At 50.9% G+C, this 15,727-nt stretch overlaps 1 protein-coding gene across 24 annotated transcripts in view; it reads left to right on the top strand.

Annotated features, from left to right (window-relative positions):
- The window catches only part of ABCC12 (ATP binding cassette subfamily C member 12), a 74,638-nt gene that overhangs the window by 44,443 nt on the left and 14,468 nt on the right, over window positions 1-15,727 (top strand). For 18 of the 24 annotated variants that reach the window (XR_011437287.1, XM_014738499.3, XM_014738498.3 and 15 more), the window contains 8 exons: window positions 3,014-3,148; window positions 3,255-3,330; window positions 3,412-3,483; window positions 6,494-6,583; window positions 7,254-7,357; window positions 9,303-9,500; window positions 10,129-10,355; window positions 12,896-13,033. Coding sequence is in view for 23 of the 24 variants with exons in the window: in XM_014738499.3 (XP_014593985.3) it covers window positions 3,014-3,148; window positions 3,255-3,330; window positions 3,412-3,483; window positions 6,494-6,583; window positions 7,254-7,357; window positions 9,303-9,500; window positions 10,129-10,355; window positions 12,896-13,033 (1,040 nt within the window). In the remaining variant the exon portion in view is untranslated. Of the gene's footprint in view, window positions 1-3,013; window positions 3,149-3,254; window positions 3,331-3,411; window positions 3,484-5,645; window positions 5,672-6,493; window positions 6,584-7,253; window positions 7,358-8,050; window positions 8,196-9,302; window positions 9,501-10,128; window positions 10,356-12,895; window positions 13,034-15,727 lie in introns of those variants that run through there. The other 6 variants (XM_023636917.2, XM_070262915.1, XM_070262914.1 and 3 more) reach the window with 4 other exon arrangements.

The raw sequence follows: 15,727 nt of genomic DNA, 5'->3' as shown, positions 1-15,727 counted from the left end.
CAGGGGTGCCTGGGCTGGGACAACAGAGTGATGGACTCCTTGGAGGAGGGACCCAGATGTCCCTGGGATCACTGCCCAGGGGAAAGGGACTCGAGGCCAGGGCTTGGGGCTAACACAGAAGCTTCTCCCTGCTCAGAGCCACTCTCTCAGGCTTAGGAACGTGAATCTTGCTGAGGAAAGTGACTGGGCTTGCCCTGACTGAGCTTGAGAATTTGGCGGGGGCAGTTCTCACTGCGTCAGCCTCACTTAAAAGGTTCTGAATTCCTGGTGGGAATCCAAGACCCCCCTCCACTTTGAGAGAAGCTCGATTTTCCCTGTCCTACACTGCCTCCACCTCCCCTCTCCACAATGAGTCCCCAGAAGTGTGCAGGGTGTGTGTGTGTGTGTACACGTACGTGTCTCTTGCTGGGGGAGACCCCATGGGACTGACCTGCATTGAGAGGGCTGTTGGAGCAGAGGGAGAAGAAGTCTTGTCTTCTTTACTCTCCTGCTACTTGTGGGGAAAATGTTAACCAGGGGCTTGGTCTGGGGGTCAGAGGCCAGTCTCATGGCCTTTGCAAGGGTAAGTCAAGCCAGAGGAGGCAGGCGGCAAATGAGATTGCCATGGCTACAGGATGCTCTGCCCAGCATTTTTAGGATCTTCGGTCAGTGGCCAGAAGAAACAGGCTGAAGAGAGGGAAGTTTCTTAAAGACCCAGGAAAAGCAAGTCTTCCCATCGCTGTGGCTCTGCCCCCAGCCTGTGCCTCCCCTTGCTGAAAGCTAGAGGTCTCAGAAGAAGCTCTAAGCATCGGAATTTTGCATGTGGGGACTGCCTGGGTTTCCTCTGAGTGGGCTCGATCACCTCCACGAAGCATCAGGCTGGGCTAGTGTCCGACAAGAGCTCCCAGTTCCTCTGCTGGCCAGGGGCCAGGGTGCAGGAGAAGGCTGGGTTTCTTCTGGACCCCCGTGAGGTGACTGGGGGGCTCTTGCCCAGTCAGGGTGCTCTGCACCATGAGGGTCCAGTCCCTGGAGACCACCCGCAGTGGGGAGGCCTGTCCTCCTGAGGGTCTCAGGGATCCAGAGGGGAACACCTGGCACCCGACAAATGTGGATCGGAGCCGTCCTTGTAGGAGTTCTCCAGGGGGAGAATCATAACCTCGGTCTGGTCCACTCTGTGAGCCTCACTAACCAGCAGTGTGACCTCAGGCAAGAACTACCTTTTCCCCAGGCCTCAGCCTCCTCAAAGATGCTACCTTCCACCAAGGTCATTTTCTCTCTTTTTGAGTGTTAAAAAAACGCAGGCAGCCACCAGATGGCACTGGAACCTCCCTCCAGCTCTCTGCTGTTGGGGTGGGGGGCGCTCAGAGCTCCAGATCTGGAGACGCTGGGCTTTTCCGGAACATGTCACCGCTGGTTTTACTCTCAGGCCCACAGGAAATCCGGATGCTTCCCAGTGCTGGGCTGGACAGTTACTCTTCTATTACTTGAGGAAACCAATGAAATGAGGCCTGCGGCCGCCACTGAAACCCACCCAGGGTCAGATTTTGTGAGTTTGCAGAACGAAGCTGCTCAAATCACATGGAGCCCCACCGGAGTGAGCTGGGGGCTCGCTGGCCAGAGGGGCTTCACCAGGAGCTTCCGGGTCTGGAGCGTGTGTCCACACAGCCAGAGGAGGCTGTGGGGCTCCCACAGTGCCTCAGTTTCCCCATCTGGAAAACGAGCTGATAATAAAGCTGCCTGGTTTCTTTACTGGGTTGTGGGAGATTGCGAGATAAGAGACAAGATCAGGCTTTGCAAAGTTAGAAGATGTTGTACAAAGTTGAGAGGTTATTTTCAGGAAAAAGGATCTGTCAGAAAGTGTCTTGACTGCACACTAAAAGCCAGGCTGTTCCTGCTTGGGCTGTCCAGGAGAGTGGACAGGGAGTGGGCAGTCAGTCCAAGGGAGGCAGGCGGAAAGGCTGGAGGTGTCCAAAGCCATCCCAACTTGTCATTTGGCCTTTGGGGCACCACCCCGCCTCCCCTACACCCCCATCAGGTGTTCAATGACTACGTGTAGCTATTTCTCTCGTCCTTCCAACCAAGAGCATCAAAAGTTGTCTTGACTTTGGCTGGACCCTGAAGTACAGGGCAAGACCTCTGGCCCCTACTACAAAGGCTTCTTTAGGTTGAACCATCTTAAATCTCACAGCGTCTTGTCCACTTCTAGGAGGGGGCTTCCTGTCCTTAGATAGGTCGATCCTATGGGGAGAACTCTGGCTTGCTCCAAAATGAAAGGAAGCCCCTCTTAGAAGAACTCTTCGAACTCAAGAAAGATAAGGAAATGAAGGGAATTCAAATGAGAAAAACAGCAGTGCTTTGGGCTAAACACGGAATACCGTGATGAAATTCAGCTTTGTTTTTATCATATAGATAAAGCTGGTGTAAACTCCCCAGGCCAGGCAGTGTGGCCTGGTGGCTGGGGACGGCACGGAGTCTACGTCTCCTGGGCTAGATGAGGACAATGAGGTGGGCTTGTAATGTTATAACAGAGAGAGGCTATTGCTGAGATATTTCCCCTCTCCACCAAATCTTGGCTATAATAACTGTCAATTTCATATTCCAAACCTCCACGGTCAGATTTCTTAGCAGGTCAGCTCATGTAGGGAGCAATAGCAGAGGAAGCTCCAATGTGCTTCACTGTGACAGCGAAAGGCCCCCTTTGTACCCATGAGATCTGTGAGTACCAGATCAATGCCTCTCAGTGGGGCCATTTTACCCCCTAGCAGGCATTCGGCAATGTCTGGAGGCTTTTTCGCTTGTCACACCTGGGGGAGGGAGTGCTATTGGCATTTAATGGGCAGAGCCTGGGGAGGCTGGCACACATCCTCCAGGGCCCTCCACAACAAAGAATGATCTGGCCCTCAATGTCAATAGTGCCAAGGTTGAGAACCCCTGTACTGGATTAGCCGGGAAGCTGCTGAGTGGGAGGCTGTCATGGCACTCTCCTCTCTTTTATCAAGGCAGAAGTTCATGTGGATCTCTCATATCTCCACAGCTCTTAGAGTCTTGTGATGAAGTCATTTTGTTAGAAGATGGAGAGATTTGTGAGAAGGGAACCCACAAGGAGTTAATGGAGGAGAGAGGGCACTATGCAAAGCTGATCCACAACCTCAGAGGGTTGCAATTCAAGGTAACTGCATGCCTGGGTGCGAGAGACTGGGTGCCCTCCCTCATGATTTCCAGCCTGGGAGACGTTCTGGCATTAGCTTCCAGAAGGAATTTCATTTTGTCTCTAGGATCCTGAGCATATTTGCAATGCAGCCATGGTGGAAGCCCTCAAGGAGAGCCCTGCTGAGAGAGACGAAGACGCTGGTACAATCAGAGTTCAAATCACGCCTCTTATTGCCCACGGCTCACGAGTGGACACAGATCTCTCTTTATTTCTCACCCTAGTTTTGGCTCCAAGAGATGAGAAAGATGAAGGAAATGAACCTGAAACAGACTCAGAATTTGTAGACGTAAAAGGTATTTACCATTCATCAGTTACAGACTCTTAGGGATTTGTTGGGCATCTCCAACTTGGGGTGGAGAAGTGTGGGCACAGGAGGTCCTTTCGGGCAGCTAGAATGCATGGTCTACTGTAGTGGCATCCTTGGCATTCAACTCCCTGAGTCCAAATGCCTGCTCCACCACTTAGTAGTTTTGTGACTTTGAGCAAGATACTTGGCCACTCTGAACCTTAGTTTCTTATTCTATAAGATGGGGAAATAATAGCCCAAAACTCATCAGTCCTTGCAAAGACTAGATGAGAAATTGTACATAAAGTGACTAGCACAGTTCCTGACATATAGTAACTCTCAGTAGTTATTATTTTCATTGGAAAGACCAAAGCAAGACACAGAGATCAGTTAGGGGCGAAGCACACACAGGTGTTTCCCACTCTTTATGGGGCGTGTGGGGAGAGGACTACGCAGCACTGAAGGGACTCAGGTGGGGTAAGGTTATTTGTTCTTCCAACAAAAAAGGATTAAGCATCCCACTATGTGCCAGGCACTAAGCTGAGCTGGGGAGAGAAAGAAAATATGCCCCTGTCCTCAGGATCTTATGGTCTTGCGGGGGTCACAGACAAGTGGATAATCATGGGAAACTGTGCTGAGAGTAATGGGGAGCTGGGATGGGAGGAACAAGTCAGGGAGGGCTTCAGAGGGGGGGTGACTTTTGGACTGGTCCTTCACGGATATGTAGGAGTTTGCCTGGGACCCCCGTGGTGAGACTGTGCGGAAGGGGGATATCTGGAGTGGAGGGCAGCGAGGAGCGACATGGGAGACGAGCCTGGGGAGGACCGGGCTGCTCAGCTGCCTCCTCTCCTGGGACTCTACCTCCCATCCCTTCACCCAGCCAAAATTTACTGAGCACCTACTCGGATTTTGCTAAGTGCGGGGCACTGAGAGGGCAGAGATCAAAATCCAGTCTTTTTCCTCAAAGTACCCACAGCTAGGTGGCTTTCCAAGTTTGAGTTCTGCTCCTCAATAATATAGAACTGAAAAAAAACCTTAGTATGTTTCTCAAATTTAAGGTACCATCCATTTTTGAGATCACTGTCATTGTTTTTTTTTTTTGAGGAAGATTGGCCCTGAGCTAATAGCCACTGCCAATCCTCCTCTTTTTGCTGAGGAAGACTGGCCCTGAGCTAACATTTGAGCCCATCTTCCTCTACTTTATGTGGGACGCCTGCCACAGAGTTGCTTGATGAGCAAGATCACCGTCATTTTATGAACCACTTAGAAAGAAAACTCTCTGCCAGTTAGATGATATGGCACACTACTCAATGGAAAGCACACCCTGATTTCGGAGATTAACATCTAAATGTGAAAAAAAGTGTGAATCTTTGTATTGATGAAACCTTGCACCATTGATAGTGCTTATGACAGATGCATGTGTGTTTGGAAAGACAACATATTTTTCTGGCTCTGGAGGCTGCCGAGGCTGAAGTGAGGTACCAGCCATCTCTTCCACGCTTCCCCAGAAAAGCTCCAGGCTGCCCAGGATTTGGAACCCTGTGAAGAGAGTAAACTCTGCCCCTCTTTTCCTCCTCAACCCCCTTCTCTGGAGAGGAAAGTGAAAGTGTGGCATGAAATGCTCTCAAAGCTATAGGAAGGGAATCTGTTGAAGGTGCCACTGCCAGCCATTCCCAGCACCAGGGCACTTTCTAAAGTGCAGCAAAGTTGAGCCCAGCATCAGCAGCACTCCTGACTGGGCTGGCGGGCTGCACAGGTTGTGACCAGGTCCTCTGGCGGTCCAGGACGCCACTGCTCACAAGGTGCTACCGGCCCGCTGAGGCGTCGCCCTCATTTTGCAGTCCCAGAGGAGGATTCAATGAGCGAAAGTCAGGCTGAACATTTTCAAAGAAGCACAAACGTTCCCAGGTAGAGGGTGTAGCAGTAGGTCTCTTTGTGGAGGCGCCTTTGAGGTGTGACAACGTTGGACAACCAGGACAGGGTGCAGAAAGCCCATGTGCAGGGGTGCCGCCTTGTCTAGCTCTATTTGTCTCTGCTTAGAAAAGTCGAATAGAGTTTGGAATTCTGCTTTGGAGCTGACATTTGATGCTTCTCCGCGGAGGAGAGGGCACAGACATGCATTCCGTCCTGGCTGCTGGGAGCTGCTTTACCCAGCGTCCCTGTATCTCTGAATATTGTTTCATGAGAACTTCATGGTAATTTTCTCTTCTCCTCCGGAAAATGGCAAGGGCTTGGGCAGCCACGTGGAGGGAATCAGGAATCCATGCAGCAGGTGACCTAGGAGGATGCCCTGGGTTTCTTCTGTGTGGTGTGAGCTCTAAGAGGACAGGCACCTCCTCCTTCTTGCTAACCCTGTAGCAGTAGGCCCTGGAGGTGCCCTCAGCACTGCAGGGCACGTGGCCCGACTCCCAGCTGCCACATGTGCATTCCTTTGCCTGGGGCTCTCTCTGGCAGCTGCCAGCCACAGGTCGAACTGGACGTTCTGGGGAACTAGCCCCCCAGGGAGCAGCCCTCCCCCAGTGGCCAATGGGAGTTGGTGTAGAAATAGCCAGACCCCTCTGGTCCTGTGGAACCTCTGACATGTGCCCCCCGCCCTACCTTGAGATTCCTCTGTGTTGAGTTGAGCTCCAAGGGTTCTTGGGGGTCCCTGGCTTGATGAGACGCCGTTCATGGTTCCCATTCCTTCCCGACACCCTTTAGCTCCAGAACAAACTGCATGCATTCCTATCCTCTTCTTAGGAGCTGCTTCTGGAGAACTAGACCGAGACAACCCCATGTCCTCAGGGCTGAGCACGTAGGAGGCGCTTAATGAATTTTTCTCAAAAGAACAAACGCCTCCTGCCTCTCAGGGCTGTCATAGGATCAAATAAAATGAAATGAGCAAAAGCGTGTTGGGAATTTTAAAGCGTGGGCAAATGGAAGGAAGGATGATAACTGCCCCTAGTGGGGGCATGGGGTGTGCAGAGGGGGCGCCCACCCACCCGCGGGTGCCCCAGGACCTGTGTTTGTCTCCACAGTTCCTCCGCACCAGCTTGTCCAGACTGAAGGCTCCCAGAAGGGAGCTGCGACCTGGAAAACGTGCCACACGTACATTCAGGCTTCCGGAGGTCCAGTATCAGGCCACGCATTTCTTGATTTAATTTGCATTAAAAAATCCTTTCTTAAACTGTTGGGTTCACATTTTACGATTTCTTTAACAATTGCTCTCTTTTTGTTAGGGCCATTTATCAATGCTTTTACTTTTTTCCCCTCTAAAAATCAAGGCTGATAATAGAGCCTTTAAATGGAATCGTCCTCTATCCCAAGTAAGGCTGCAGACTGTGTACTGAGACCGAGGGAGCAGCAGCACGAACCAGCTGTGGTGCTTCTGTGACCTCGCTCTCTAGTCACCAAGTTCAACAGCAGTCAGCTCATCGCCTGCCTTCAGGGCGAGATTCCCACCTCGGTGTGCGAAACACGCCTTCTAGATTCATTCCCTGTCCCCCCTCAGCGAGCGTTAAAGAATATTGAGTCGCTTCTATTAAAGTGTATAGTAGTTTTTCCAATATGTTGACAATTTGGACCAATTTTTCAACAAAGTGGAACAGATGTTGCCATTGGGTTTCAGGGCTCCAACGCCCAGATTTGTCACGTTAGCCTAGAAGGTTGTTCCCAAGCATGGGGGCCATTTTCCTGCAGGCTTTGAACTTCCCATCAGGGTTGGGCCCTGAGGGAGATAAGCCCACTGCAGCCCCCTCGCCCCTGTAACCCCCTGGGACCTCTCCCCTCCTCTTGCAGGGTACCTCCTCTCTCTCTTCACAGTGTCCCTCTTCCTCCTGATGATTGGCAGCTCAGCCTTCGGCAACTGGTGGCTGGGTCTCTGGTTAGACAAGGGTTCACAGGTGAGTTTCCCTTTGTCACTGGAAAATGCTGAGTCAGTTGCTGATGGAGCCTGAATGTGCCCAACACCACACAATGAGCTCATTTGCCTCCTGCAGCCCCTTTTCGTAAAGTTGAGGTCAGTTGCTTACAACACACGATTCAACTCCTGAAATCCCCTTTGATATTTCAAGACAAACAGGGCACCTGGATTTTTGTGTGCCACCTTCAGATTTTTAAAGGATTGGCTAGAAAGATTGTGCAGCGTGTCTGTGGGGTCAAACCTATGCAGGATAAGGTCAGTTTTGCCGCCTCTGTTGCTAGGTGCCTCCGAGGAGGGGCTGGGGACACCTAACAGATTTCTGTCTTCCCGCCTCTAAAGAGAAGCTGGCATCTTGTCGTTGACATTGTCTGATGTCAGAGACTTCCACCGGGCTCTGCTCCTCAAAGTCCCTCTACAGAAATGAGACATGCAAGCAACAGCCCCTGGATGTGCTTCAGTGCCACTGGGTGTCTCTCTGCCTCCCAAGGCTCTTTTAGGCCAGGGCCCCTCCTGGGAAGGACTGATAAGTCGGCTCTCACTAGAGTTTGCTGGAAGCCCTCCCAGCTTTTAGCCAATGATTTCAAAGCTTTCCTGGAGCCCCAGGGAATTCGGTGGGGTTGCCTGCCCATCCTCTAAGATTGCATTTTGGTACAATTCTGTTGCTATGACAACCAAAGTAAGGAAGCGCTGGGGGGATACGGGCAGGGGAGAGGCCACTACAGCTCTCTTGGAGTCTGGCACGGCTTCCTGAGACCATTCCCAAGGGGAGAAGCCAATGAGTGGCCTGCTCTGAACAGCAAGAGAGCCATCTCTGGCCTGTATGTGTTCTGCCAGATTCTCACTCGCTCATGAGGAGCCCTTTCCTCAAAGATCCTGAGGTTTCAGGTCAGGGTGGAGCCTCCTCCCAGGGGTGATGAGTCCCCAGGAGACTGGTGCCATTGGCTAACTGAGCAGGCAGCAGTGACGGCAGAGCCCTGTATTTGCCCCGCCCGCCAGACACTGTGGGCACAGCCTAAAGCACAGTAGGGCCCCCTCTGCTGCTGGGTCTCTCATCAACAGCTCCCCGGGAGGCCTGTGCTTTTGTGGATGTTCATCCATCAGCTGCCACCTCTGGTTTACATTTCTGCTATTGCTGTAATCAGCAAAGTGGCATTTAGAAGAAAGCTGTCTGTTTGCTCCCCAAAGGCAGTTTTGACTTTTAGCATATAGCACAGAGAAAAATGAAACAGCCAATTTCTCAGGAGGGGGAGATGGTTTCTCCCCAGAAACGGTGGCAAAACTGTCCGTTCTCCCTGGGTAGGATGGAGTCACATGTGGTCTCTCTGAATCTTCCCAGAGCCCCTTGGTCACTAGGCTCCCTCCTTCTCACCTGGGACTCCAGCACAGTGGACTACTGCCTCCTAGGTGGCCTCAGAAAAGGAAAGGAAGGGGGCTGTGGGCTGGAGCATCATACAGAGAAGCCCCCCAAGCCTCCCCAGAGGCCTTGTGGCTCCTACCAGGCAGCTCAGCAGGCTGGAGGCGGGTCCCCGATCCCTGTCCTATCTGGGCTGCCTGAGTGTTGCTCAGACAGCCTCATGGAATGCAAATTTCCTCTGCTTCTGTGTTTTTCCTGGCCCAGTATCACCCTGGTCTCCTGAGGCACAGTTGGCTTCTGGGACAGCTGCCCTGTGCCTGCCTGCTTTGTTGTCCCTTTGCTGTGCTGAGTCTTATAAGTCAGATGACCTTTGGGGTCATGGTGGCCCAGCAGGAGGACCCATGCAAAGCTCAGAGGCCCCCAAGGGGAACCAACTTGATTTTACCACCTGACTCCTTCTTTGCAATTGTGCACCTCTTTTTAGTCTCTTCTCTGTGGAAAGGTTTTCTGGAAAATTCCCATTCTCCTAATAGTACCAATTCTTGGTGCTTCTTCTTGTTTTCCTCCAAAGGTGACCTGTGGGACCCGGGCCAATAAGAGCACGTGTGAGATCGGTGCGGTGCTAGCAGACACCGGGCAGCATGTGTACCAGTGGGTGTACGCAGGGAGCATGGTGTCTGTGCTGCTGTTTGGCATCATCAAAGGCTTCATCTTTACCAAGACCACGCTGACGGCATCCTCCTGGCTACACGACCAAGTGTTTGACAAGGTACAGCCCCGGGGGCTGCATGTACAGCCAGTTCATCAGTCAACAGGGTTTCTTGAGCACCTGTGATGCGCCAGGCACTGTGCAGGCTCTGGGGACAGACACAGCACTCAGGGAGCGAAGGCAAACTCCAGGGAGCTGTGGGGGTGTGTTCCAGACCCTCAGGCTACCCTGGGGGTGATCAGAAAGGTTTCCCCGGAGAAACTGGAGCAAAGATGGCCTCTCCTGCTCCAGAGAGCCCTGAGTACCCCGACGGCCTCAAGAAGTGCTTGTGGACTCATCTTCACCCCACTGCTGTGGTGGGTGGCAGCCATTGGCTGTGAGGGGCAGCCAGAGTGCACAGGTGTGGCCCGTACCCCAGGGGCAGACAGACACAGTGGAACTTGGCTTCCTATTGCCCTGGGCACAAAGTCCATCCCTCCTCCAAACGTAGCCCAGGCTGCCTCCCAGCCTTCACTCTCACTCATGGCCGTCACAGGAATGGAGAGCACCCTCACTTTCCCAGCATTGCCTGGCACATCGTGGGGGGCCCTGGGAAAAGCCAGGTCCTGCACTCAGAATCCAGCCCCGGCAGGGCAGCCAGGGTTTACCAAACACACACCCGACGCTGACTCTCTGATTTTACCCACAGATCTTAAAGAGCCCAATGAGCTTCTTTGACACGACTCCCACTGGCAGACTAATGAACCGTTTTTCCAAAGACATGGACGAGCTGGATGTGAGGCTGCCGTTTCACGCAGAGAACTTTCTCCAGCAGTTTTTTATGGTGGTGTTTATTCTCACGATATTGGCTGCTGTGTTTCCTGCTGTCCTTTTAGTCTTGGCCGGCCTTGCTGTAGGCTTCTTCATCCTTTTATGGTAGGTTGATGCACCATTTAAAAAGGAGCAAACAAAACCCATATTTATTTGGTTAACTCTGCACAATGACCAGGTAGTATCAGGTGATATTGCAACCTTGCTGTCTTCTCTGAATAGTGGAGCACATTGATTTTTAGTGCTGATAGGAAATGCCGGGTGCTGTGCTAAGTGCTTTGCATACATCTGGCATTTGAGCCTCAGCGCAACCCTGAGAGGTGGATGTGATTGGGAGGCTAAGTCACTGGTCCCAGGCTAGGAAACTAGTAACCGTGGTTTAACTGTGGTTGCCGTCTGTCTGCTGTTATGTTCTCAACCATGGGGCTCTGCCACTGCTGGTGCTGGAGAAGAGAGAGGAGACCAGTCCTCAGTCATTCTGAGCTTGGAGAAGTAGCCCCACCCTAACCACTGATGTAGAGAATTAGAGAAGGGCGTCAGCTGCTCTGCACTAGGGTGTCCCTGTGTCTACCTTCACGCCCACCCTAGGGGAGAGCAGGAGGGAGCATTGATCTCAGCCTTCTGGGAGACCCATCTCCTTCCTGTTCCTGGGGCAAGCTGGAGTTCTCAGCAGGTGGCGTGGTGGGTATGGCATGAGGGTGAAGCATTGGAAATCAGAGAAATTTGACCAGAGCCTCAGCTCTGCTGCCAAACTACCTGGAGGACCCTGGAGAAGTCAGAGGAGTGCTGCCAGCCTCGGGTTGCTAATCTCGATAAGGGTAATCATTAACACAGATGCCTCATCTGTTCTGGAGGGGGTCCTATGAGGGTCAAATGAGACTACAGGATTATAAGTGTCATGTAAATTAGAAACGGAATATAATGTTATACAAACTTAGAGTTTCCATTCAACTCAACAAAGTGTTTATCACATGCTCCTATAAGTGCTCAGCCCTGGGCTGGACACTGAGGATCTTAAAGAGGGACTCCGCCCACAAATTGCAAAGGATTTAGCCTACAAATCTTGGCCTGCCTCCACTTGTAAACAGAGTTGTTTCTTTTCATCCAGGGACACCACACTCAGAGCCAAGCTTTAGAACTATTGCTTTGGCCACAGTGTGGAGGGTGGCTGGAGCTACAGAAAGATCAGGACAGGGCTACGGGATGGGAGACTCTTGAAATGTGGTCTGAGTGAGAGACGGTGAGGACCAGACACAGGCAGCGGCAGTGGGGACAGAAAAGGGAGGTAGATTTAGCAGGCATTTTCAAGATTGTCATTGGCATTGGGGGATGGGAGAGGCCAAGTGTGAGTCCAAGGTGGGGAGTAATGTGAAGAGATACAGGTGACGTGGAAGGTGGAGCAGCTTGGGTAATCAAGATTACGGGTTTGGTTTTGGATATTTCAAGTTTGCGGATCAAATCTGCAGGTGGTGCCAGCCGACAGTGGGAGTGGTGAGTGTAGGGACGCTTCAGGGCTGGAGAGCCAGACTCCGCATCCGCAGCCTGTGTGAGGGAGCTGGGGTGGCTGTGGGAGCTGGCACTGGTGCCCTGGGAGTTGGAGGAGCTGGGCTCTCACTTCACTCTCCTGCTGCCTCCTTGGTGACTCTGAGAAAGGACACATAGCCTCAGTGTTCAGTCTCAAGAGTTTATTGTGATGCCCAAATAAAATAATTTCTGAAAGTCCTTTCCAAAGATAAAGCAGGTCCCAGGGGCCACTTCCTACAGTAACTCCTTGGGCTAGTGTTCATTTCTTCAAGCCCTACATGTATCTGACCATTGTTCACGTCTGTTCTCTGTCCATGCTGTTGATTCACATGGCAAAAGGTTTTTCTCTGCCCAGCACCCCAACTTCCTGCCATAGCGACAGGCCAGATCAGGGCTGGCCCTGACTGAATGACCAGAATGTTTCCAACTGACTCACTTGAGATCTGAACAAACAAGATTTTCCCTTCGTCTCCCCTGGGTTGCTTTTAGCTGAGTCTAGAGGGCAGGTAAGATTCACTGTCATGGGCCATCCTACCAGTGTGTGCGCCAAGGGCAGTGGTCTCGCGCTCACCAGCATCCTGGAGCTTCAACACCTGGGGAGTTCATCCTGCAGAGGTTTCATTCTAAAGTCAGCTCCGGAGACTTTGATGACCTTTCTTCAAAATTACCTTTGAAAATGCCGTTAGAAGACCACGTCCTGGCAGTTAACACACCAGATTTTCCTACAGAATTGGAATAGATTACTTTTTCTTTGATTGGGTATGAAAAAGTGGTTGGTTTGCATTTAGGGGCTGTGCTATATGAGCAGTTCTGGTCTTCAAAGACTGCAATCACATCTTGTGCAGCGAGGACACTCACACTACAGGAAGCACCGAGAACGGAGACCACAGAAAGGAGTGGCTCACATTTCTGAGACTCACATTTATGAGACCCCCACCTCTCACACAACTGGGGTGGCCTCTCCTAGAGAAGAATGTCGGCCAACCCCTTCTCCCTAGTTAGACAGCACCCATCTGACCTAAACTTGGTGTTGAGTGCACAGTCGGATCTGCAAGTGCTGAGCATGAGCCCTCTGAGACCCTACTTTGCAGCCCTCTTGACACCTCTTGATTTCCTCACAGCATTTTCCATCGAGGCCTCCAGGAGCTCAAAAAGGTGGAGAACGTCAGCCGGTCCCCCTGGTTCTCACACATCACCTCGTCCATGCAGGGCCTGGGCATCATCCACGCCTACGACAGGAAGCAGGAGTGCATCAACAAGTGAGTCCTGTGCTGGGCCCCTGCTCCGGGGGCTCCCTACTTCATGTCTGACCCTAAACCTGAGGTTACAGGAACAGATGGCTTCTCTGGCCCTGAGAAGGGAAGTCTGGGCTGCTGGGAATTGACCATAGATGAAGAGCTGGCAGAATCAAGGAGGAACACTCTCAGACAAGTGGCCTTTCTTCCTAGTGTCTGAATGTGAGCTCGTTCAACAACAACCTTGGTATGGGGTTTTACATGTTTTATTTTTCACTCTAAAAGTAAAATGTGTTCAATCAGGAAAATAGGAGAATGCAGAAAAAAAAAATCACTCACAGTTTCCCAACCTAAATCCTATTAATATGTTCATGTATTTCCTTCCAGTCTTTTCTTTTTTCTATTTCTTAAGTACTTATAATCATTTTTGCCTGTTTTAGTTTTACATAACATTTTTCATGTTATTACATATTCCTTGTAAAAATAAACTTTAAAGGCCATATTGCATTCACTTAGTGGATAGACCAGTTTCTTTCTTTTTAAAATGTGGGCACTATATTAGTAAATTTCTCTGGAGTCTTCCAGCTACGAACTTCTAAAATATCGTATAAATTATATCAGTCACAGTAAGCTTACTGTGCTAACAAACAACCTCAGATTTTAGGGGCTTAACATAATCCATGTTTATTCTTCCTCAAGTCACAATTTAACGAGGATCCATGGGACAGGGATACGGGATTCTGCTCCACATTTGGGTGCACAGTCTCTTTCCATGGGGGGCTTTTTCATCCCGAGGGCCTTGGGGACTTCTCTAGAATCCTTTGTGTTTAACTGGAAGATAAGGGAAGAGAGGAAGGTGGAGGACGCCCTGGGAAATTTTTATGGGTCAACCCTGATGGAGACACCCATCATTTCTGCACATCCATTGGCCGGATTTCAGTCACGTGGCTCACCTAACTGCAAATAATGCTGGGAAAGGTAGACTAGCTGTGTCCATGGCAAGAAAGGAAAATGGAGTTTGGTGAATCTGTAGCAGTCTCTGCCACATAGATGTTCTTTCCCCCCCCACCCCCATCTTTTTCTTCCTTAAAAACCTAAGACCCACTTCAAAGTTTGCATCTAGTTTTCGCTCTCCCTCTGCCCGCACCGCCACCCAGGATCTCAGTGTTGACCTGGCATCACATCGTGTCTTTAGTTCAGTCAGCAGCTGGTCTTGTTACCAGTTTGATCTGAGCATCATCTGTCGAGAGTCCTAGAGCACATATAGATTCTTCCAGTGTCCTGGTGTGAGCAAAGGCTCCTGTCCGTGGAGCTATTTATTGACTTTCTCATGGCAAACATAACAGTTTCAAGCTTTGTCTTCCTGCAGATTCTCTTCCAAGAGAATCCCCCATGATCGAGGGGGGCTCCCCTCCTTTAACATTCTTTTTTCCTGTCAGGGACTTTCCCAAGGGCTTGGGCTTCTGACATGTGCTGCTTTTGCCACCAGCCGGAAATGCTACAGCATTAAAAAAAAGGTTTGAGGTTAAATTCCAGTTTGATCCCAGCCAATGATTTTGCTTCTGCATAATCTAACCAACCACACAGATAAGACCACAGATGACTTCTAAGTCACTTATGCTGCCAGTTGAGTTTGTCGGCTTTAAAGCTATGCGATAGAATATTTTTGGAAGTGTTTGGAAGAATATTTTAACTAAGCTCTGGGGAAATTGGTTAAGGTGGAAACAGATGGGAGGAAGGTGCTACAGAGGCCAGCCTGGCTGGCCAGAGGTGCTTCCAGACAGAATTCTTTGAGGAATTTTAGAACATAATGGAACAGCAATGCCTGAGGATGTTCATGACTGAGCCAGTGGACAAATCTTAACTCTTTAGGGGTTTAAACACTGAAAGATTTTCATTTTTTGGCAACAATTTCTACCAGTTGTAGATGAAGCCCCTTTCCCGGTAGGACAGGAGAACCTTCAGTGGCAATTGAGTCTGGTGTGTCTTGTGGTTGATGGTTAGTTCAATCCAGTTAAAATTTCAATCTTGCGTGTATATAAGTCACAGCCCTCTCTATCCCCTAGAGGCTTGGAGTGGTCGTGCTGTGCTGTGTGTATGTGTCTGGTGTTGGGGGCAGGTTTGCCCTTGGGAAGCACCCAGTCTGTTCTCTTAAACACCTTCTCCGTTTTCTCTGAGTCTGGTTCTCTGAGGCTGGTGCAGGGGAATGGAGGTGGAGAGGACACATCCTCAGGTGACTGCCTGTGTCTGGGTCATTCTGTCCTTTCTGTTGCTCATTCCTGCTGATCCCTGTGCAGATGGGGTGTGGCAGGGTGGAGGCCCCAACAGCACCAGATCCCAGCAGCTCTGCTAGGCATTGTTGATGGGCAAGGTCTGCCTGGGTCTTCCAGTGAGCTCTGCCTGGCAGCCTTGTACTGTGTTCCTTTGATGTGGGGCCTCTTTGCCTCATGCCCAGGAAAGTCTCATCAAGACTGTAGCCCCAAAGGTCGTCTTCCCTCTGCACTCTCAACTCTAAGAACTGCAAGAAGGGGCAGGATCCGCTTTCCATACATCTGGGGAACTGGTGGTGTCATCCCTCTGTCGCTCTGCCCTATCCGCCTTCTCTTCTTTGGCTCAATGGAATGCAGCAGGGGTACAAGATGTCAAATTCCTCTACTTGGAGAGACCCCTAGCTTTATAAGCAATTGCCTTGGATCTTCTTTCTCTGATTTGGGGAGG

This window comes from Equus caballus, chromosome 3, assembly GCF_041296265.1.
Source record: "Equus caballus isolate H_3958 breed thoroughbred chromosome 3, TB-T2T, whole genome shotgun sequence".
NCBI classification, from domain to species: domain Eukaryota; kingdom Metazoa; phylum Chordata; class Mammalia; order Perissodactyla; family Equidae; genus Equus; species Equus caballus.
Note: the sequence above shows the minus strand (reverse complement) of the source record. Positions and strands in the feature narration are given on the sequence as shown.